Source organism: Zeus faber, assembly GCF_960531495.2.
Source record: "Zeus faber genome assembly, chromosome: 19".
NCBI classification, from domain to species: Eukaryota; Metazoa; Chordata; class Actinopteri; order Zeiformes; family Zeidae; genus Zeus; species Zeus faber.
The window spans coordinates 13,740,566-13,765,052 of record NC_137206.1 but is presented as its reverse complement, the minus strand read 5'-3'; the positions used below and the strand labels follow the sequence as shown (position 1 = coordinate 13,765,052).

Genomic DNA, 24,487 nt, shown 5'->3' with positions numbered 1-24,487 from the left:
TAGACACCAAATCATTATTTAATCACGTAATCATTCAAATGCAAAATAAACAAATGAACATAACGATTAAATATCTGTTATAGATAAGTCAGCTCTTATGGTTGAGCACAACCAATGAAATCACTAAATAGTAAATCCGTGAATCTGAAAACTATAACTCAGCGCACTTATTACCAGGAAACAGGTGACACAGTATGGTTTGGTTTGTTGGTTAGATTGAATAATTTATGTTACAAGTTATGAATAAAAGTAACAAAAACACAATATCGTGTGCTCATTTTATTATTATTGGGGAATGGGTCAAGTGTAAAGGGATGCAGAACCTTTTCATACCACTGCACCATCATAAAGTTCTTCTTTTCAGGCTAATTTTGCAACGACGCTGACCGAGAGAGGAATGGGGAATCGGAGAGGATCCCGACTTTCCCCGTCGTACTGAGGTGGGGTTTCAGCCGTGGAGCCGCTTGTTCACTGGGCTAACGCAAAGCGACACGACACCTGGACGCCAGTGAACTTACACGCGGCGCCACCCGGTGCGGTCTGTGGTGAGTGGGCGTGCGTGGGAGCCCGGGGAGGCTGACAGATCTGGGATAAAGACGGGTGCGTTCCAAAAACAAAAATAAAAAACAATAATAATAATAATAACTCACACCTGAGCCCTAATTTATCATCGCGCGACGGGACGCTTATATAAGGACGCCCGAAGGGGGTACTGCTCCAACCGGGGTGACAAGTCGGAAATTAATTTCGCTGCCACATCGGATCATTTACGAAACATCAGGAAAAACCTTTCCCACAAGTATTTTGTTTTTTCTTGTTACCTTTTCCCACGTCACAACGGTTCACATCAACAGGATTGGCATTCCAAAAAAACAAAAAACAAAAAAAGAACAAGCACGGAAAAATGCATTTCAAGATAAACCCTTTAATAACAATGACAACCACACCTAATACCCAAGTCAATTCAATGACTTTTTTTCTTCTTCTTTTTAAATCATTTACAATTGAACAAATCAGTCAAGTAAAATAACAAGAGTACGACAAAAATAAAACTCTTTTTTTACGCTTGATTTGTATCTTTTTTTTTTTTTTCTTTAAATAAACAAAAAGAAATTATTCCTTGGCGAAAACTTCTTTTTATTTGGAAACCTGATAATTAGTGTTATATATAATTAACAACACTTCAGTGTAAGGGTGTCAGGTGATTAAGGAAAGAGGGTGACGTGTGTGTGTGTGTGTGTGTGTGTGTGTGTGTGTGTTGTGTTGTTATCGTTGATATGTAGACGATGGTCGAATGGAATGTTTGGGTTGCCCCGGTAACCACCCGGGTTTTAAGTTGGTTGACGCTGAACCGTCATTGATTCACCTTGGTCTGCTGTCGCCTGCAGTTTGGCAACACTCACATTGGTTCCGATTTTAGTCGTTTCTTATTCTGTGAAAACAGCGATTTGCTCGTTTGCCTCACTGAAGATTTTTTTGGTTATTGGTCGGGCGGCGGCGCGGCGCGCCACCTCCCCCCACCACCCTCACGGACACAGATCTCAGCTCGGTGATGGCTTCTGAAATGCAATCCTACGTTAGAGGTTGGTCGTCCTCCGCCCAAAGAAATAATGGAGCAGTTAACGGTTACAATTATCACTTTGAAATGCGGAAAATCTTCTGTGACTGAAGCCAAAGGCAATCGCTAAAAAAGAATGATTTGGATTTTCCAGACAGAGCGGAGATCTGTGTCTGGGGGGAAGGTGGGGGGGTGCGGCCTTGCTCGGTGGGTGTTCCATTGGAGAGACGGGTGTCTGGTGGCGTCCGGTGGCGTCGGCGCCCCGGGCTCACTTGCGGGGCTGGTGGATGTGCTGGTTGAGGTGCTGGGAGAGGGGCAGCTTGGGGACGGACGGCTGGGGCTTCTGGTGGGCGACCTGGGCGGCTGCCGGGGTGAAGTCCTTGTCGCCCTGCGGGGGGGGGGGGGGGGGACATCGCCGCGAGAACGGACGATTAAAAATGGAAGAGAAATCACAGCGAGCCCTGCAGCTTCACGCCCACTGAAAGCCCCGTGTGCAAAGAGCTCACCAACTTTTGGTCTAAAACAATAGGACACTAAAAGGACTTTAAAAGACGTTTCCCCTCGCGGGGATTCCTGCTGAACACAGTTTGAACAGCCCATTAGCAATTGTTAAACACCGTGCCGCCGTTGTTAAGCCACCATCAGGTGGGTTAGCTGAGTGGTTCTCGACGTGAGGTCGAGAACCACTCATCTACTACCACTGATCCCCCCCCAGGGGTCCTTCGAGAGGTCCCAGTGGGTCCCAAGTCAAATCAAACAGTTATTTTATTTCCAAGACATCAGCATCATTAGTAAATGCACAGTAATGACTCTTGATCATAGTTTCACTTTCAGCTTCCCAGAGCGTTTTTCTAGTCGTACGACTCAAAGCGCTTCACAGTGCATACCTCACGTTCACCCGTTCACACGCATACATACAGTACATCGATTGCGGCGGCGGCAGTGAAAGCCTTGCTTGAGCGCGCTGCCGGGAGGAGCCGGGAACCCAACAGGCAACTTTCCGATCACTAGGCGACCCTGGGCTACTGCCCGCGCCCAACTCTAGACTAGACAGGTATGGAGGTCAGGACTAAGTCATATCTAACAATGAATAGGTTGGCAGTACTCCCACTGCATTTCTTTCCTGAAACCTGCCGATAACTTTGCTTTTGTTGATTTCCCACCCGCTACGGTTTTAAACCCGAAATGCACCCAAACAGCTGGAAGACGTTTTGGCGCTGGACGAATGTGGCCAGCTGTAGCCATGGTGCCACCTGCTTAAAGTCCATTGGTTTACGCTACGAACAGCTCATGGATATTACGCAAGATCGATAGCACAGTATTATAATCTATTCAGGAATAGAAACAATAGAATTTAATCGTATGCGACAAAAGCTTTGTTTAACCATAATGGCCGGTAGTGAAAGACGAGACTGAGAAACCTTTTGCCTGTTCTGCGAGGGTGTGCGGTATTCAATGTTATCTCTTTTGTCTTAACCTACTTATAGTGTGTGTGTGTGTGTGTGTGTGAGACTGCGTGTGTGTGTGTATACAATATGTGCGCCAAATGCCCCAGTTTTAAGTCCTTTTGTCGGTGCTGAATAATCACAACGATGGGGATGACGGGGGAAAATCCTTACAGTGTGTGTGTGTGCGACTGTATCTGCTCATCTGCCGCGTAACCTCAATCCCTCCTTCCAAGGGAAAAATAAAAAAGGTGGGGGGAAAAATATCATCATGAGGGTCATCGCCATAGAGAAAGATGACCAAACATGATCAACGGTGTGCGTTCGTGGGCTGTGGGCAGCTAAAGAGGGGCCTAACGAAGGTCATCCCTCAACGTTTCATTACTATGAATACGTTGAAACAGCTGGAAACTGCTGCATTTACATGCTATAATTCACTGCATCGACACGGCATCTGTCCACCACACGAGCTGGGAAATATTTTACTTTTTGCAGCTTCGCCGTCAACGGCCGTTGGACTTTTCATTGAATTACTTTCAGGATTGTGTCATTCGATGCGCAGACGACGCCTCATTTCGTACAGAGGTTTCACTTTCAGGGTTTCTATCACTGCTCGCTCTCTGATGTCTTTCCTCCATTTAAATAAAATCGCATTCCTAAGGATGCACAGATGGCGAAAGCTGTGTAACCGCTGCGCGCGCGCGCGCGCGCGCGCGCGCACGCACGCACGCACGCACGCACGCACGCACGCACGCACGCACACACACACACACACACACACACACACACACACACACACACACACACACACACACACACACACACACACACACACACACACACACCCTAATCTGCTGTGTTTGCGCACGGGCGCGTGCTTTTTCAAGCATGTAGGTGAGCGTCAAACACACAGTGGGTGTGCGTGCGTGTGTGTGTGTGTGCATGGGTTTTTGGCGAGGATGTGCATGAGTTTGACCTTCGCTTGGTTCTTCTGAAGCTCACAACTCCTGGCCCTGCGTTCACCGTGTGTGTAACTAATTAACCACGTTTTCTACCTATGGCGCCTTCATACATTTCCTTTTTTCTTCTTTCCGAGCCGTATAGGCAGTATAATGTGAAATATTCACGCCGTGGGAACAGATGACTCATTCCGCCGGCCGTCTTTCATCTTACTTTAAGATACAGCTTTAGACAACTTTAAGGAACAGCGGCACAGCCCACGATTTCGCCTCTTTTTTTTGGTCCTTTTTTAAGTTTCTGAGTCAGAAAACTTGGCATGTCAGAGACAGGAGGGAAGGCAAAATAAATATAAGAGAGCAAAACTGGTGAATATCGGCAGGCTGGTCCTTCAGGTAGGCAAAGTATTTATTTCGCATTTTGAAGTATTTTAGTTAAATCACCTTTCTAATAAATAATATTTCCCCTATTTATATATATTTTTTCTCATTTTCAAGGAAATTTGTCTAGGTGATCGTTGGTGCATTGTTGGGCAGACAGACGAGTAGCATAAACAAATTAAACAAAAAATAAATAAAAAATATAATGATGAATGAAAATGAATAACTTTTTTCCAAGGTTCACTGATATTTATTTGGTCTTTTCTTTAACACAAGTGTAAGTAACTTCAAATGCGAGAGTCAAACCGCTGGCGACAGGGCTTGTGTGCCCCTGGTGTTTGTGAGTGTGGGCTCAAAATCGAATGGCTGTTGCAGGCGCTCCAAACATTTCAGACCTCTCTCCTTTTCCATATTTAATATACATCTATAGCTGATGCCGTGCCTACCTACTTTTTTTTAATAATAAAAATGGTGCAGCTCTTGTGCAGCTCTTTACTTAGCTAAATAAATAACCTCATAAAAAACTTGCCATCCATCTCTTAAAATAAGGAATTGTTCTTGTTGGAGAAACATAAAATGACGTGTTCCTTATTTCATAGTTTAAGGGACTTTTTTTTTAGGGGTGCAACAGATCACAAAACCCACGGTTCGGATCATATGATGGTTTTGAGTCACAGATCAGATCATTTTTTGAATCAGCAAAAAAAAAAAAAAAAAAAAAAGGGAGATTCCAATTTGTTCTGTAAAATACTTAAGCAAGGAACTTGCCAATGGTCTTAAATGAAAATAACAGGCAAATTGTCCAATGTTTAAAAAAATTCTTAAAATATTTAACACTCATTTGTTAAATGAAAGTGCAACATGAGACATGCCTGATACCTTCTTCCTTTAAACAATTCTGAACCATGAAATTGTTTCAGAATTAAGCGAGTTACATCGAGTCTACATCTCTCAATACACATTGTATGTGTTTACTAGCGGATTTTGACCGCTCCAATATGGCGGACACGTAGCGGCGACATCTGCTGTATCCACAGCTCATTCCCGACATTTCGTGAAGTAGCAGCAACATAGCGCGACGTTCCGTGAACCGATCATCGCGCTTCAGAGTCAAACATATCTGTCTTGCCGATCTTCTTTTCACCGCAGCTCTGTATCGACATCTAGGGAATAATGACTTTGAAAAAAGTCACAGCGGCAGCGAAACTGCAAAACTGTAGTTCACATGCGAGCCGAACCACAGGGGGATCCGTACGCAACTCAGTCCGGGCGCTCGTTTTCCAAGGATCAGCGCCATTGAGAGCCGCACCTAACCTCCTATTGGCATCGCCCGGTGCCGCTCATTTGCATGAAGTTGAAACCCGCTCAACTTTCCTTGTAGTTGTGAAGCCGTCAGCTCGTCGCCCGGTCGTCCCTCCGCAGCTGGATGGAGCCGAGCTCCGTTTGAAATGCAATGCAGCCCGTCGCTCTGCAGCGCCGGCGGCGTGACCGCACCGTGAGGATGGATGTTCTGCCCACTCCTTCTTTACTGACTGGCGATGCCACTTGGTTGGGTCGCACTGAGGGAAACCTGTCGTGATCGAGGGGGTCGCGCCAAGTCTGCAGAGTCCACAGCGAGGTTGGGGCGGAGGTTTCTTTTTAACGTAGATTACATTTTTTGTGTAAATAAAGACACGTTTACTTGAAATTAAGAATCTTATTTTTCGTGTGTTTCTTTCTGATCACTGTGGACTTAGGTCACTGAATGTTCCTCTTGTGACGCTTAATTTAAATGTCCCTCAAGAACGGTGTTGTAACAATTATGATGGTGCAGGCTGGACCCCTAAAAATACAGTATGGACATAGCTAGTATGGATGGGTTAGCCTCAACTATTACAGTGTTAAAGCAAAGGAGAATAAAAAACAACTAAAGATAGTCTGCTCTGTCTCCCAGTTTTAAATGACCATAAGAAATAAAACTGCTGACACACACACCCACACACACACACACACAAAAAGGCTTTTGGGGGGTCATTGATGGCAGTGATAGCGGCTAAATGGGGACAGCTGTGGGAAGATAGGGGGTAATAAATGGCTGGCCCGCCTCTATGTCACTATCATCCCCAAATCTCGGCTCAAACACTTCACCTGGCCTGATGTGAACAAAGATGGACGCCCCGCAGGCAGTTACCCCCCCCAAGGTCACACACACACACACACACACACACACACACACACACACACACACACACACACACACACACACACACACACACACACACACACACACACACACACACACACACACACACACACACACCCACCCACCCACCAGTGGAGCAGGCAAAAGCAAACAAGACGTTTCACATGCCCTCACATACTTCTTTGAAGGTCAAACCGTTATTTGTGTTCTCCACAAGTCGGCGTACGCAAACACACGATCAAAGGAACCTTCTTTCCCCCGGTCCAAGTTAAAAAAAAATTCATTATTTTAATGAACTCCCATTCCCTCTGTTCTGCTCTTTCTTGGTTGATTTCATCTGCTGTTCACTCGCTCGTTCATTCTTTCCAGTTATTAAAGCTATCTCATGTGGGAATGCACATCACTAAAATATTTACAGTGGAAAGGGCAGAACAATGGTCACGATTAGGATATTGGTTTAATTATCGGAAAAAATCAATTACATCACTATATAATCCCGATGATAATCTCTATATTTTCCAGTGAGTTACAAAAACATAGCAATCCCATAGTAACCTCAGTTATACCCACGTAAGGAATCTCCTCAGAAAATCCCATAATAATACTAGAGAATTTCCGAACGAGATATTTGTGAAGAAGTTATACTGAACACTTGCAAATTAAGTTAAAATTCATTCTCTACGTGTACAGGCTTACTCCTTCTCGCCTTTGGTTTATTTCATGAGCTACATTATTACATATCAGTTCCCGCTTGAACAGGAGCCTCTGCTTTATTCTACGTTAGCTACCTTCTGCTTTGCGACCTGTGAGAGCAAAATAAAACCTTCACTTGGAAAATGTCAGACAATCAGGTTACTTTGTCAGTCAGTTGATTTGGGTGCTTTGCTGGTTAGTGGACCACAGCCAGTTTCTCAAACGCCAAATTCGGAGTAAGATTTTAGTCGGAAGTGTTGTTGCACAAACAAATTCTGTCAAATCCCTTTCTTGTCAAATCCTCTAACAGAACGTGCCTGGGAGACGCCGGAACGTCACCTTCAATTCGCCTTCCAGTTCAATCGCTCCTTTCAGACTTCAGCGTGGCCATTTCAAACCCCTTTTAAGGCCCATTCAAGTGCTGTGAGCACATTGTTTTTTTTTTTTTTTTATTATCCCCCCACAGAACTGAATCATTCTTTCACTATTGTCCTTATTGAGTACTTTCATCCCCGCCCCCTCCCCCGTCTCTCCATTTATCAACCCTCTCCGTCCCCTCCTTCCTCCCTGTCTCAGTTGTGGCTGTTCTCGCCATTTCCCTCTTGTCTCGCGGTCGGTGCCAAGCCTCCGCCCGTCCCTGCGGAGCCTGTGTCCCAGACTCTACCACCCGCCATGCTCCAGCGCTAGACTACAGGCTGTTTGAATTTGTGTGTGTGTGTGGTCAGTGTGTGTGCAACGGTGTGTGTCTTACCTTTGTCACCACACCAGAGACAATCACGGTGGGCTTTGGTGGACTGCAAAGAGAAGGGGATGGGGGATAAAGAACACATTTAGGAAACAAAAAGGGTAGGACAAGATTACTTTTTGGACTTAAATGACTTTTTTCTGGAAGCATCGCAACAACGTTAAACATTTTTAGTGTGTGTAAAGCGCATGCGGCTTCTCCAAACATGTGCTTGTGTGTCTGGACACAACATGACGATACTGGGGTTCAAGCCGCGTCCGGAGGGAAAGGTTCACACGTGACTCGGAGAGTGGCGCGGCAGTACAAAGGCCAACATCCTAAACTGTCAGAACATATACTGCCCACAGTCCTTCTCCCTTGCGCACGCACGCACGCACGCACGCACGCACGCACGCACGCACGCACGCACGCACGCACGCACGCACACACACACACACACACACACACACACACACACACACACACACACACACACACACACACACACACACACACACACACACACACACACACACACACACACACACCTCCCATTCATCGTGAGCAAACACCGGGACTCACAGCCCTAATGGCTGGAAAGGGGGAAAAAGAGAGAGCGGAATGGAGAGGAAGAGAGGTATACACAGAGGTGTGGAGAGAAAGTAGAGGGCTTGTACGAATGCCCAGGAGAGGGGCATACAGAAAAAAAGGGGCATACAGCAGAAAGCCAAAGACAAAAAAACAAGCAGTATGTAGAGGGGTGGGGCGATAAAGAAGTTCAGCCGTTGACTCTGGCAACAACAGCGTGCTAGAGGAGAGGGAGGAGCCAGGGGCACAAGGGCGGCGGAGGCTCGGAGAGGGGAAGGCGTCGGCGTGGAACCCGGGGCTCGGATCGACCTTGGACGTGGCGAGCGAGTGCCGTCTAATTTCGCGGCAGAGACAACCCCTGGGGGGAAAAGGAGAAGAGGGGGGGTGCGACGGTTGAGGCCACCTTCAAAAGCCCACTCAAAGACACCCTTCAATGTTTTAGAGCTTTACCGTTTAACTCCATCGCACCCCCCTCCCCTTCCTTCCAAAAGAGCCTTGAGAACAAGCACTTGATGAGAAACTGCTGTGCCACAGACAAGGAGTTGCTCGGGCTTTGGAAGCCGTTTGCCACACAGCAGTTGCCACCCCTTCCAGACCCTGCCGAGTCATCCCAACCTGCCGCCTCTCTATTTGTCATCAGTCTGCATTGTGCTGTTCGAGGGCAAACTTTGACATTTTGGCACAGACTGACTGACGATTGTTCCAAGTTTTCCACCTCTTTTTTTTTTTTTTTTTAAACAGACAATCCGACAAGTTCAATCATATGAACGGTAACGGTGTAAAGCCATAGCACACGCAGACAAGCATTTGTGGCACAATGCATTGCACTGCTGCCTCACAGAAAGAAATACCTGGGTTCGATTCCCGTCTGGGGCACTGCTGGCACCGCACTCCGGTGGGTTCTCCCCCAATGAGGGGCCTTTTTGTGTGGAGTTTGCATGTTCTCCCCGTGCCCACATGGGGTTTCCTCCAGGTAACATCAGTAAGGACCCCCACCAAGAACATCGTCGTATGGACACTAGTAATTGGTCCCCGGGCGCGTTGCTGTATGCTGCCCACTGCTCCTGGCTGCCTCCCGGAGGAAGGATAAGCCAGAATGGGTTAAAAACAGAGATCTCATTACATGGCCACCATTTGTGTGATGAATAATCTTCTTCTAGTAAGGGACAAATTTACGCCAGAAGATTTATGGACTAATTGTCGTGGAGCGTATGCAAAAAAAAAAAAAAGTAAGCAACATAAACTTACTTTTAATAGTGGCACTTCTTTATCTGTGACTGGGAAGATTGCTCTGCTACAAAGAGTGAAATAATTAAACGCCGTATGAAGAACGATGGCACAAAAAGAACGACCGTGATCCAGGTTTCCAAGCCTATTTGAAAATCCTCTGCTGTCGACGGCCGAAGGGAAGGAGGAGGAGCGAGTAAGAGAACGACACAGAGCGAAGATAAAAATCAAATCAGTGTGATCTGGTGTGACGTTGGATCTGCTGGGGTGCAGAGGCAGATGCAGGTCTCCAGGGGGCAGTAGAGAACCATCACCGCTGCCGAGAGCCAAGCTCCATTTCAGGAGAGAAGAGACGATTAGAGGAAAGGGGGAAAGATGGAAAAGGAGCGTGTATACAAGTCCTGTAGCAGATACTTAGATGCTAAGGACCTTATGGGACCATGACAGCTTACGTTTTTCAGCGGGTCTGTTTATTCGCAAAGCCACTCCCTGGAAGAACTACCCCACCCCCAACTTCCATCCCAGCCACCCACCAGCCCCCCTCTCCACCTCAGCAGAGCATAAAGTTTGACACCGTGGGCGAGGTGCTGGTTGCTATAGAAACGGTTGCCTGTTGCCGCTCTCTACATCTATACAGTCATTTTGCTATGAATAACCACCTTTTGGCTTACCATGGCTTGTGGAAATACGTCCATCTTATAGATTATCATCTTTATATTATATTGAGATATCAATTCTGAGCGTGGGTTAACGATTATAGACATTTCACTTGTAAACTAGTTTGTATCTGATATACCGCTTTTACACACAGGTGTATACACTGTATTCTGTTCATTTATATTCTGCTCTTATTCAGTGTGTTTATTGTGCATATATTCTGTCTATGAGTCTGCTTACATTACATTCCTTGCACAAGGTTATTAAACTGATATACAACTGCTTTGTACAGCTCACTGACACTTTCAGAGATTCAGTCTCCTTAGAGGCTTATTTATTGTTCGTCTGTTGTACCCTGTCACGTGTTACCGTCTAACATTCTGTGTTGCCGCTGATGCACCTAACTTTCCCCTTTGGGGAAAAATAAAGAAGGATTTAAAATAACTATAGTACAATGCGATGAATCTCAGCTGCATCCTTTAAGACGGGATTTTGAATATATAAGGATATTATTCTCATATTGATATGTACATTGATATTGTATGAACGTCGATATGATTGGTGTGATTGTTATGAATCTGTCCATTGGGCGACTTTGTCCTCCATTTCCCTTAAAGTCAGAACTGGGCTGGCAGCCACGCCCTGGACAGGGTCCAACAGGAAAGAAATGGGCAAGTTCGTTCTGCATTTATTCATTTAAGAGTCGAGTGGGTTGACTCACAAGTGACTGGAAAATTTAACCCACATGCAAGTAGCCTTTGTACCGGCTTTGTCTTGTTCTTATGAGTAACATCTAGTAGCTATATTGAAAACTACAATGGGCTCGATGTATTGTGAAATGTTTTTCATTATGCATAAATATGAAGCAGCATGGTGGAAAGGATGGAACATGTATAATTCAACAGTTGCTTATTCACGTGTGTGTGTGTGTGTGTGTGTGGGCGTGCTTGGGCAAACGAGTGATTTCTTAACCCTGGACGAGACTTCCCCACTTCCCCGCCATGGTGGGGCGTGCAAATTCATCAGCCGTCACTTGTGTGGCCATGCACGGGCCTTTTAGGTGTACTGCCATATTTATACTAGTCCAACAATTTCATGATTGGCTCAAAAAGAGGTAGGGACCGTCAACTATTAGTTATTGATCTCATTATTCATTGCCTCATGGTCAGACTTTTCACAGGTGTTGATATCGGCTGTAGGTCATGTTGTTACTAGCCTGCAAATTTGAGCATGTGGCCAAACAAGTTCTATCCATGTGAACTACTATTTACCTAGCTATACTGGAGCTGATGCCATACTTTAACCCACTGCCATGCGCTGCACCTCGCTAAACATACAAGCCTTCGATACCTTTAAGCCGTTAAAGGCAACATCCAACACACCTTCAAGACAGAAGTGATGAACAATCGTTAGATCCTACAATCATGTTTTTTAAGCTAATGGGATAAATGTTTGCAGCGAATAGATTGCAAAGTTGAAAATGAACGGCCAAATGTTTATGTTCCATTTATCAATAAGTAATAGTCAATAAGTGGCTCCTCTTCACCAGGTGGATGATGTGTTACTACGCAAACAAAGAAAGACACTTTGATTGTTTATCTCAATTATTTGTACGATAATTAGTGGTAGAGTAAAATCTCATGATCTTGAACGGCACTTAATATAGGATTTACTTCTAAATAGCAAAACTAGGTGATAGAAAAGCTAAATGCCGCATTTAAAGTGTCAGCCAGATGGCTTCTTCTTCGCATTGTTCCCGCTGCTCCCGAACAAGATGCCCACTGCTGCAACTAGTTGTTGTAAGATATATCTTAATGTATCCTGGCATTTACACACTAACATGTTGCGCCATAGCAGCGGGTTATCACAAATATGTTTGAGTCCTTCAAGGTAGTTTGTGTTGCAAAGTGCACCGTACTTTAACTATTTTAGTAAGAGTAGCCCTTTGCGAACGAAGGGTGCAATTCTGACGGGACCCCGCTTTGCAGAAGTCCCAATGAAAACGAGCAGGGGACCGTTATGGGACTAAATCCACGCTGGACTCTCTGCCACTGTTAACCCTAGAGATGCTGCGTTCAAGTCACCTGGGAATTGACGATCAAAACAACTTGCTGCTTTCTGCTGATCATAACATCAATCTGTTGTTTTTATATCCATAACTACTCTACTTATATTTGAACTTATGGAAAAAATTTATTTGGAAATGGCTTTGAATAAAAGTGCCAGCCTAATGACTGAATGTAGCCGAAATGTTGTACATTTCAAAGTTAATAAAAATATGTTATGCAAGGAATTATGTGTCACAATTCACAAATACCTATAATGCAAATGGGAAAAGACCAAAAAAAAAAAATACAATCCACAAATCAGTATTAAGGTTTAAAAAATAATAATCAGAGACAAATGTATTTCTAAATCCACATATAAATAATGTATTACTTGCGTTGTGTAAACCATTTTACAAATTAATGGAACTGAGCTGAATGAATAGGAAAAAAAAAAAAACTATGCTGAGACATGTTTTGCTGTCATTTCTGGTTGCACTGCTTCTGTCCTCTCTTCTGCGTCGGAGTATTACTGTGGGCAGGGCTCAGGCCACACACACACACACACACACACACACACACACACACACACACACACACACACACACACACACACACACACACACACACACACACACACACACACACACACACACACACACACACACACACACACACACACAGAGAAACAGGGGAGGAACAGGTTGGGGTTCAAAACAACACACCCAGATACACACGTGACACCAAAATCAACTACAGACGTGACCTCAAAACAGTGTATTCATTGTCCATAAAAATATATGGGGTGTAAAATAAAATAACCGTGCACATCCAAGAACCATTGCAGTGGAGACCAGCTAGACCCAGATGAGCTCTCTGTGGAGTGCTTCAAACAAAGCCGTTCGGTTGTCGGATCATCGAATGGGGCTCTTCAAGTTATTGCTGTAATTATGCAGTAATTACAGTATGTTTACCAAATTAGCCGTACACATCAAGTCCTCTACAAAACCAGAATCAGCCAGCGGTGCAGCCATTCCTGAACGTGGGAGCGTCAACAAAACACACACCCAACTCTGTGTGCGTCTACTTGTCTTTACAAGTATCAGTGCATTCATTGTTTACATCCGTCGTCCCACGGTGCGTTACCTGCTGCTCTCATACTCCTCCTCGTCCTTGTCGTCTTTCGGCACCGGCTCAGGGACGGCCGACTGGTGCTTCTGCACTATCCTCATGCCGCCAGCCTTCACTGGAACACACACACGGATGAACGGTTTCATCACACCAACTTCTGCAAATATACTCCATTCTTTGTCTGACAAAAATAATCTCGGTAACCTCAATTTTGGTGGTTAAAAAACCCCACAGGGGATGGAGTAGGTGCAAAAGTAGTAGTAGGTGCTTATAAAACAATGAAAAAAGACAAAACAACTTTCCATTCTGGAAATCAACAGGAGAGTACAAAAAAAAATAGGGTTTTAAAACGCCAACACGTTTGGACCAAAACAGGTCTTTGCCAAACTGGGTCGTATTTGACCATAGGATCTGAACAGGTAGAACTACATCCGTCTCAAAAGTAGCACAACTGGCGCAAACCGCAACTCAAATCGCTTTGGCGTGTGACTCCATTTATTAAACTGTCTGTTACGTGCAACAGAAAGCGCACCTGCTGCTTGCAGGCTGAGTGCGAGGGTCACTTGTTATCTCTCTGTTATTAGTGGAACAGGCCGCAGTCGTGGCCCACTTCCTATGTCCACGTAAACCTTATCTGAGGCACTCGCAACCCTTTTCCACATCAAGGGAACCTCGATTTGGATATGCATGAGGATCCACGGACACGGTTGGAAAAGATTTAGTCTCCGGGAGCACATATTTCATACAGTAGTTAGATACGCTTTAGTACAAACGTCCACACCTGCCAATATTATGGTCAGGGCAAGTCAGGGCAGATAACAGTGCATCTATGGTCAAAACAGGCATTGTACTTTCTCCGACGCTACTAAAATCTTGTAAATTAAAAAAAAAACCCACAAAAACCCTTCGGAGGACAGCTGTTGGAATACGGATCATAACATAATTGTAACTTCATTCAGTAATAATAATATTCGGGAAGATAGATATAGACATACAGATCGTATACTTTGGCAATGTACAACAAAACTAAAATTAAAAAAGAAAATAGAAAATTTTTTCCATTAAAAAAAGAAACAAAACAACAACCCCTAAAAAAAAAACAAAAAAAAAACAAACAAACAAACAAAAAAGAAGGGCCGATATGGAAGGAAACTAGGAAAACAAACAAACAAACAAAAAAAAAACGCTGTTTGAAATGAACCTTACAATTAACCGTTTACACCGGTATCAACAATTCACGCTATGCGAAACATAGCAAATAGTGCGAGTTTGCGCACACACACATACACATATATACATACACACACATATATATATACATATATATATATATATATAAAGAGAGAGAGAGAGAGAGATAGATTATGTAGGCAGTCTGTGCCACGGACCCAGAATGGTTCGAGCGACATTACCTGCCATGTCGTGCACATACTACAGCCGCAGCTGCGGGTCAGTAACGGATCATTACTTGACGTCTACCTCCCCCCCCCCCAAAAAAAACCCCCCAAAAGGCCTTCCGGGAGAACAAGCGGAGCTCACCGGCAGGCAGATGTCCAGCCCTGGTCTCGACCTTCTCCTTCGGGGGCGAGGACATGCTCGTCGTGCGGGTTTCGATCGGGAGGAGGAACACGGTGAACGCCGCTTTCCGCGGGGGGCTCGGACGCGGGACCGTGCGGCAGCCTGGACCGTCAACGTGGCTCCTCCGCGAGCATTGTTCGGCGGCGCCGCGGTGACGTCGGCGCGGCGTGAGCTGCGCGCCGACGTCATCACCAGCCGACCCACGTAGTGGACGTGGACCGGAAAATAGAAGCCGCAAAACAATACAAAAAGGACATGTTGAGAAAAAAGAGAGAGACGTGTCATTGAAGTGGAAGCATGAGGAGTTGAACGTAAACGTACAATGAAAATAAAATATGATGTTAATAAAGGCAAATAAAAAATGACAAGGTAAAATACAGAACAAAAAACCAGGAAATGAAATAAAATATTGTCAATGTACAGTATTTTCTCTCGTGTTTCAACAAGATGAATGATTGGCGGTGAGGCGTGACGTGACGAGCGATACAGCGGAGAGAAGAAAATGGGACACATACAAGTACACCGGTTGCTGACATTTTCAAACCAGAGACAAATAGCAAATGGCTGTGTATTTACATTTGCATTGACCATACACGTATGCATGTAAGGTATATTTATAGAATAAAATGCATAAAGAAAATAATGTCATGTAAAACAGATTTATGTAGGTGAATATTCAAGGCCAACAGTGATTACTGCAAAACCCTTTCATTTATAGGTATTTGCGTGCGTGCGTGCGTGCGTGCGGGTGTGCACATTTGCGTGTGTGAATGTGTATGTGTGTGTGTGTGTGTGTGTTGAGCGCCGACTGATTGTGAGCGCTGCAGTGGCATAATTACATTGCACAGTGGCAGCTGTGTTCTGTACTGAAACCCATCAATAGCAGTAAGATTAACATTTAGTGCAGCAAATGTACACACACACACACACACACACACGCTCGCACACACACACACACACACACACACACACACACACACACACACACACACACACACACACACACACACACACACACACACACACACACACACAGACAAATTGAATTTCACAGTTCTGAGGTGTCCCCTCCATCCCAATTGTCCAGATGCCAGCTGTGAGTCAGCGCGTCTTCCCCGAGGGGGGTCGCTGACAGCCAATCAAAAGGCCAAGAGTTCACCGATGGGTCATGATGCCATCTGCGGACGAAATGACGAATCACAAAGTCTCCTTCATGCGCTCTGTTTTATTCCACCCTTATCTAACCGAGAGGTCATATTGATATATCCACGCGGCTGGCGGAGGATATCATTCAATCTTCCACCGACAGCCACCAGCTCCCGTGTAGCATTTAGTGATTTACTTTGCGGGAGGGAGGAGGCGTTACTCACTCGCAGCCTCCGGTCTGATTTTCAAATGAGGGGCCTTGGGGGTGTGCTGAAGGTTGAGAAACCTCGGAATAGACAAAATAAATATAATAATGTCATACGAAAGACTAAAATAGGCCCTGGAAATGGCTCGAAATCTATCACCTCAGGGTAACCTCAGCTTTAATCCGGTCTGACTGACCCAGCGTGATAAGACAGCGCTGACGCATAAGTGAAGGTGGCCATTTCATTTGAACCGCAACCGACATTGAAAGAAGTTTTCTATATCTCGCAGACAGGTTCATTTGAGCTCTCTTACACTTTTGCATGGAAATCTGCAGTGGAGGCGTTGACATGTCGCCGCTCCCCCGATTGACACTTACTTTAAAGTGGTAATCCATTTAAAAAAAAAAATAATAATGTATTTATTTATTTTTAATTTTATATAAATAAATAAATAAAATAAAATAAAAAATAGATAAAGTGGTAATCCATAAAATATTTCCATTCAAAAATGCAATGTTTTTTCCCCCCCCAACACCTGGGTTTACCCTCTGCGATGTTTTTTTAACCTGTGCTGTGAGCATGTCGGGCATACAGCGCAGAGTATTTGCGTGCCATCGCATCTAGGGCAGAGTTAGTCTGCAAGTGGAGTTCAACTTCTCAACCTGCAATGCAACTCTTTACTCATTCTGAAATCATCAAGGACTGCTGCAGTAACTCTGTCCCGTAGAACTGTGGCATAAGGACTGTCAATGCTGAACTCACCAGGGGTCCTCACTGAGACACCCACACAGGCCCCACTGCCTTATGGTACTCTGTGCAGCATACTGTACTGTATACTGTACTGTATCACTGTTCTGGGTTACTGCATACTGTGCTGTATTGCTGTTCTGTTCGGTAGTACCGTATTTCTGTGTAGTACTGTTGTATACTGTACTGTGTATCTCCATACACACTACCTCTCTTTATTCATATTCCACTTTACGGCACATATCTGAATATACAAATAGCCTATCCCATATACATAAGTCTATTCCCTTTATTTCTATTTTGTACCCCCACTCTGTATTACTTTTGAGTTATTTTATTTTTATTTTATTCTATATTATTCTATTTACTTACTGCATCACTTTTTAGGAATCAGTTAGTTTCTGTTAGTTAGTCAAGTATAAATTAGGTAGCTATTGTGTTCAGTCTAGAACATATTGTGCATAATCACCAGGTGCGTTGCATTGACATTTCATTGATTATATGTATGAAAGTGTGTATATGTATGTGACGAATAAAACTCTTAAAACTTGAATCTTGAATCTTGGATGAACTATAAAATGACAAGAGCACAGTTATTGTTTATACAGAACCACCACCAACCACCCTCTTTGGAGAACTATTTTACCATGTTTGGGTCTATAAACAACTGATCACTACTCCAAGAGCGGGAGATTCACCACGGGTGAGACAATTGAACACGTAACCAAACAACATTTACACGAAAACATAAACACTGGACGACAGCATGCACTGAAAGGGTATTCCTTCCGTCCGAGCGCGGTTTTATTTGTTGTGAATATTCATCAAGAATATTTTAGTTTAGGCCTGTGCCCCGATCTCCGCCGCCATCAACGGAAACATCATAAAGAGGAGTTCATGCATAACTCACCATGCGTTGAATGGCTGTTTCTTAAGAAGTGACAGATAAATAAAGTATCAAAATTGGGAAATATATATATATATATATTTTTAAACAAAATAACCTTCTGGGTGAACGCTTTAAATTCAGGGAACAAGGATAAGAGCCAGAGACAACAGCCTACGTCTTATCACCGTGAGTTTGATTCGTCGCGGCCTTTCAAAGTGTACATATTTCGTTGTGGAAGAACATAACCATAACAACACACAGGCGTGTTGCTCGGGCTGGTGAGGCGCTGGCAGCGCTGAGCAAGTGTTTGCCTCGCACATAAAAAAAAAAACCAAATGGTTCTCTTGGACGGCAGCAGTCGATTTTCACCATTTGTGCTCAACCCAGTGAGAGGCTTGTGCTCCTGGGAGTCCATCTGTCACGGTGTACATACATGCGTGACCACTAGAGGGGAGAATATAACTCCACTGAATCAGATCATCTCACACGCCATTCCTTCTCCCGGAATCAACCAAAAATAGATGAAGGTGTTTAAGTTGTATGGCAAAGTAATATACATACCTACATAAATGTTATACTCTCTCTCCCTCTCTCTCTCTCTCGCTCTACGTACTTTATGCTCACACACCCACACACAGAATAGAGAGGGAGAGAAGAAGGAGAGAAAGGAGGAGAGAGGGAGAGAGCTTTCATTAGTCAGAGTGAAAGTACATGGCACATGTACCGCCACAGGTGAAATCCTCTTCAGCAGTCAGTGATCTCAACACCTGCCCGTGGCTGATATGGCTGTGTGTGCGTGTGCGTGTGTGTGTGTGTGTGTGTGTGTGTGTGTGTGTGTGTGTGTGTGTGTGTGTGTGTGTGTGTGTGTGCGTGCGTGTGTGTGTGCGTGTGAGTTTGTGTGTCCTGGGCCTCTGAGAGGGGTATTCTAACTGACGGCTTTACAGAGAGACAGAATGAGGACGTCACAGGTGAGTGAATTTACTCATACTGACAGGTGCGCTAACACACACACACACACATACACACACACACACACACACACATGCACTAACGCACATGCACAAACACACAAACATACCCTTTCTTTCTCTCCCTCTCTCGTTCTATCCGATTCCCTAGCTCCCTCATTTTCACACACACACACACACACACACACACACACACACACACACACACACACACACACACACACACACACACACACACACACACACACACACACACACACACACACACACACACAGTGGTGTAGCTCTGTGGGAGGCAGCTGGGTTCTTTGCAGCAGCGCCATCACACATGAATAACCAAGGTTTCTGTGGCTGCCTCTGCTCTTTCCAGCACCAACTTTTCAATACCTGAATGGGCAACTGTGTGTGTGTGTGTGTGTGTGTGTGTGTGTGTGTGTGTGTGTGTGTGTGTGTGTGTGTGTGTGCGCGCGTGCGCGCGCACTCTATATAGATCTGTGTGTGTGTGTGTGTGTGTGTGTAACTTAGGAGGAGAAAGACACTTGAATATGAATAAAAATGTGTTTGCAGACCCCTTTTTGTACATACATCATGTGCATTTAATGCACATGATGTATGTACACATACACACAAGAGCACAAAAGTAAATGAAGTGTGACCTAGAGGAAACCATCATTTTAAAGCCATTGTGTCTCGTTTTTGTGTCTTTGGTGTCTCATTGACGGTTGAGTAAAAAAAAAAAGAAAAAAAAGATGATGAGTCATAAACAGGCTCTTCGTGTAAACGAAGAGCCTGTTACACCTCTTGATTTTTACATTTGGAAATTTGGCATGGGAGGACATTCCCACACAAAAATCCACGGAAGGTTTTGCTAATTCAAGCGAGATGTAGCATAACGACCGTTTTTGCAGCCATGACCGTATTCGGTTGTGAATTTGGAGCCCTCTGGCGAAGGGTGAGGGTCAGGTTCGGGGTTAACCCTGCGCCCTGTGCTCCCCCGGTGCTAAACACCCCAAAAATCACAGATTTTGATCATTTGATGTCGTTGGACGTCGCCCAGTATCACGACAATCCTAACCCTGACTAACCCTAGCCTTTTAATGCAGACCCCCCTCTGGAAGATGCCAAACCTAGCCAACACCAGGGTGCCTGGCTCAATTCCCATATGTAGGCGTTGCTGCCCTGTGCCCTTGAGCGTGACACATTTAAACCTCATCCGGGCGTAAGGCTACATGTGAGTGGGCAGCATGTCTCACCTCCCTCCGCTCGCCTTCTCGATCGCCCGGTGAAGTAGAGCGTCACCGTGACTGTAAAGTGGAGAATCACCGTCATCAATGAAAAGAACAAACTGCATATCCCCCCCCCCCCCCAAAAAAAACAAAAAAAACCTTGTGACCTTGTCCGTTATTGTCGGCTACGGAGAGCAGCGGGAGTTATTTGTAGTCCTGCAGCGTACCGTGAAGAGTTTGATTCATTCTGAGGGTTTCGCAGCGGTGGTGGGGGCGGCGGTGGTGGGGTGGGGGTGGGGGTGGTGGTTCCATCCCTCCATCCCTCCAGTTTGTCTGCGGATCTCTTTCGGGCCAATTAATCAGCTCCATTCATTTCATTACTTTGGACCCGGCGTGAGACTTCCAGCAACGGGTGAAATGGAAACATCTCGGCGGCTCCCGCAGGTGTAAATGAATCACTGTAACACCTGCATCAAACAGCGGCAAGCGGGGGGGGGGGGCTGCTCGCCGCCGCCGAGCGTTTGCGGCTTCACATTGTGAAGTGGGGCAGAGTTTACGTCGGCGGGGGAGAACAAGAGAGCCGCCGAGGAGGGGGCCGATGGCCGCGGCACGGGCGCGCTCGATGGGAAATAAGGTGAAATATAGGAGCGCGGCGGCGGAATTCAATCAACAACCAGATCCCCAGCAAACACTCGTTCGATCCGGGAATTATGTGCCCGGCCGCCCCGGCGTGAGTGATGTGCCGGCTGCTGATTTTTTTTTCCCCAGAGCTTTCCAGAGAACCGCGTGAGCTACTTAGGGAAACGGGCGGCCGGGTTGACATTAAAGGGCCGCAGGAAGACATGGCCGCCCTCCTCAGGGAAGGGCTTTCTGTGCTCCCCTGCTGTTCTGTTTTCTCGAACCAGCTCTTCCCTCCGTCGTGGTCAAACGCTGATGAAACAATGCTTTCCGTCTCGGGAGCACCGGCGCCCAAGGCTTATCTCTCTATAGCCGCGTCCAAAATGGTGTTCATAGCCGAACTAGCTCGGACGCCAAATCAGCATTAAGTATGTCCGGATCCACAGCATGCTCAAATAGTACTGTATATTAAAAGTACCAGGATGGATATTACATCCTATCAGAATGGAGGCGAGTCAAGGTAAGTTTCATTTCAGAGGATTTAAATGTATATTTAATACAACAGACAATCAATACTTTTATGTAATTATAGAACCACAATCGCCCCTTGCGACCGCCTGCGCGAACGCCCCGTGTCTGTTCGAAACACTTTAGTATTTTTAGAGCTTATTGTGCGTGATCACTGGGTGTCATGGCATTTCACTGCGTATATGTATGAACGTATGCATATGTATCTGACAAATAAACCTCTTGAATCTTGAATCTACTGTACACTCTGCCAGAGGTGGAAGATCCGGGCTCCGAAAGGAAAAATCCCACCCAGGTTTTATGGTCAACCGTGTGGATTTGTAGCAGAAATCTGAGATTCAAGATTCAAGAGGTTTATTTGTCACATAAATATACATACGTTCATACATATATGCAGTGAAACGTCTTCGCAACGCACGGAGGCGCTCCCGCAGGCGATTCTGGGTTTTATAATTATATAATAATGTGAATTTTCTGTGTTGTATTAAATATAGATTAAATCCTCCTAAATGAAACTTACCTGAACTTACCTTTTCAAGTTCAAGTTCAAGTTCAAGAGATTATTTTAGGAGTCACCAGGCAATGTTACTGCATTCCCAGCGGTCTAAATGAAGGTTTCAGTATCGAGCAATATCTCAAATACGAAGAAAAGACGCAAAGGGACGCGTGGAGATATTAAAAAAAAGCCTGCGGAGATGTCTCCATGTCACATGGAGAGAGGGATGTCCAGGACGTCCATCATCATGCTCCAATGAACACAGATATGCATGTTTCTGTTGCCACGAAATGACCGGATGACCGGAAATGCCTGGACTCCCTGACACACTCAATAGCTTCTAATCAAAGTAACAAAAAGAGCGGCGCCGCGCCTCAAAATGGACGTCGACACACAAACATAAAAATACACTTGAATCCTGGGTTCAAAGGCCCAGGAGCTTGGTCCGAATAGGGATTGAAATCGGATGGATCGGTGCCATGGACGGAGCAAAACACGACTTTTATTTTTCCGAACCGGTGAACATCCACCTTCCGCACCACGGCGCGCAGGCGTTTCCCACAATGCACTGGCGAGGGCAAGACGCGGGGTGGTATGGGTTTCACTGCGGCGCCGCCATCCACCCCTCTGAGCTGAGAGGAGGCGGAGCCATTGTTTCCTTTGACTCACATCCTTAAGTACACCGGACGATAGTACCAACACGTAGGATGCAGAACTTACTGGAGCACTGTCGGGGGGGGGGGGGGGGGGGGCAGCTCTCTTTCTCATCCCCGGTTGTCACGGTACCCCTCGTTCCCGCCGCCGTACCTCCCCGCCCCCACCTCTCCCCGAGGAGAAGGGCGCGGCGCTGTCGCTTTCGATGTGACTTGTTTCCAGGTCCTATCCGTGGCGCCGTGGCAGCTCGGCTCCTCCTCACCTCCCTTCGCACACAAATTGATTTCACGCTTAAGCCCCCGCAGCGTGATCGCGCTCTGTTTCCACCTGTGCCGCTGCTCTCTCTCTCTCTCTCTCTCTCTTTCGTTCCCTCTCTCCTTGATTTTCCACGTCCTCTTCAGTACCGCCCCCAGAACCTCCCACCACCATCTCTCCCCCTCTTCCTCCTTTGCTTATCTTCTTGTTGTCCGGGCACAGATTCATACAAAAAGGCGCCGACATACGTTTTGTATATGCATGTATGTTTGTACACTCACACACACGCACACGTGAGAAGGAAATAACTGGGAGGTTAAAAACACACAGTGGTCCTCACACGTGTGTAGAGATACAAATGCCCACGCACGCACGCACGCACGCACGCACGCACGCACGCACGCACGCACGCACGCACGCACGCACGCACGCACGCACACACACGATGGTAAGTGTTAGGGTGTGGTTAGGGTTGAACCAACCCCAACCCTAACCCACACGCACTAACCCTAATCCACCTGGCCAGAACGTCCTTGCTCAAGAAGTTAAAAACTCACACTGGTCCTCAGAAGTACACAGTACAAGTGACACAAATACACACGGGTTGGTATGAAAAAGCAGTGAGGAGTGGCCAAAATGTCCAAATCTGACAAACTGTTGGTAGGACTGCCATGTTGGAACACGGATTTATGCAGGAACACGCACGCATGCACGCACGCACGCACGCGCATGGAGGCGTACGCACACAACTTACGCTCGCTCTAGCTTCCTGTACGTGTGCGTGCACACACACACACACACACACACACACCTAGGGGGCGACATGTGCTGTTCTGCCATATCCCACAATTATACATTTATCTGCGTGCACACACACACACACACACACACACACACACACACACACACACACACACACACAAACACACTCCTCTGGTTAAGATTCGACATACCGAGATGTTCAGGAAGAAAGACGGAACAGTGGAACAGAGGGAGGATAGGCAGCTCCAAAAAGTGTGCATGCATGCGTGCGTGCGTGTGTGCGTGCGTGCGTGCGTGCGCGTGTGGGCGCGCGTGGGCGCGCCGGGTCGCGGTTGCTCAGTCGGGCGGATCAATACAGCTGGTTGAAAGTGTGCCGAGTATAAAGAACTATTTTAATGCCACATTAAGGTCACTGCAGCTTCCTCCTGCGGGATGACGAGCTCGTGACTTAGCGCCTCGCCGCCTTTGTGGGGGCCCATAATCAACACAATGGACAACAATACAGCCCCTTCAGTGCGTTTCACAGAGAGAGAGGGGGGGGGGGGGAGCGAGAGAGAGAGGGGGGGGGGGGAGGGAGAGAGAGAGAGAGAGAGAGAGAGAGAGATGAAATCCAGCGCCTTGTACCAAATGCCACCGCCTCGAGGCTCGGCCCCTGTTATTTAATATGCCTCGGGTTCGGTTCAATCTCGGGAGTGACTTTCTAGATGAATGGGCTCGGACGACGTGAAAAGGCGGAAGTTAAAAGGGGGATTTCCGTTACGTCTCTTTGATGTCCCGCCGGCTGTTGTCGACACGACGAAGAGAGGCCGGCGGCCGTACATTAGATT

The 24,487-nt window shown here is 46.0% G+C and overlaps 1 protein-coding gene across 1 annotated transcript; it reads right to left on the bottom strand.

Annotated features, from left to right (window-relative positions):
* dap (death-associated protein) lies at positions 1-15,297 on the bottom strand. The gene is made up of 4 exons (XM_080020192.1): positions 15,127-15,297; positions 13,603-13,702; positions 7,967-8,009; positions 1-1,946 (listed from the first exon to the last, which is right to left on the bottom strand). The coding sequence occupies exons 1-4, from the start codon at positions 15,179-15,181 to the stop codon at positions 1,827-1,829; spliced, it is 318 nt and encodes a 105-aa protein (XP_079876318.1). The 5' UTR covers positions 15,182-15,297; the 3' UTR covers positions 1-1,826.
* Positions 15,298-24,487: the final 9,190 nt, after the last annotated feature.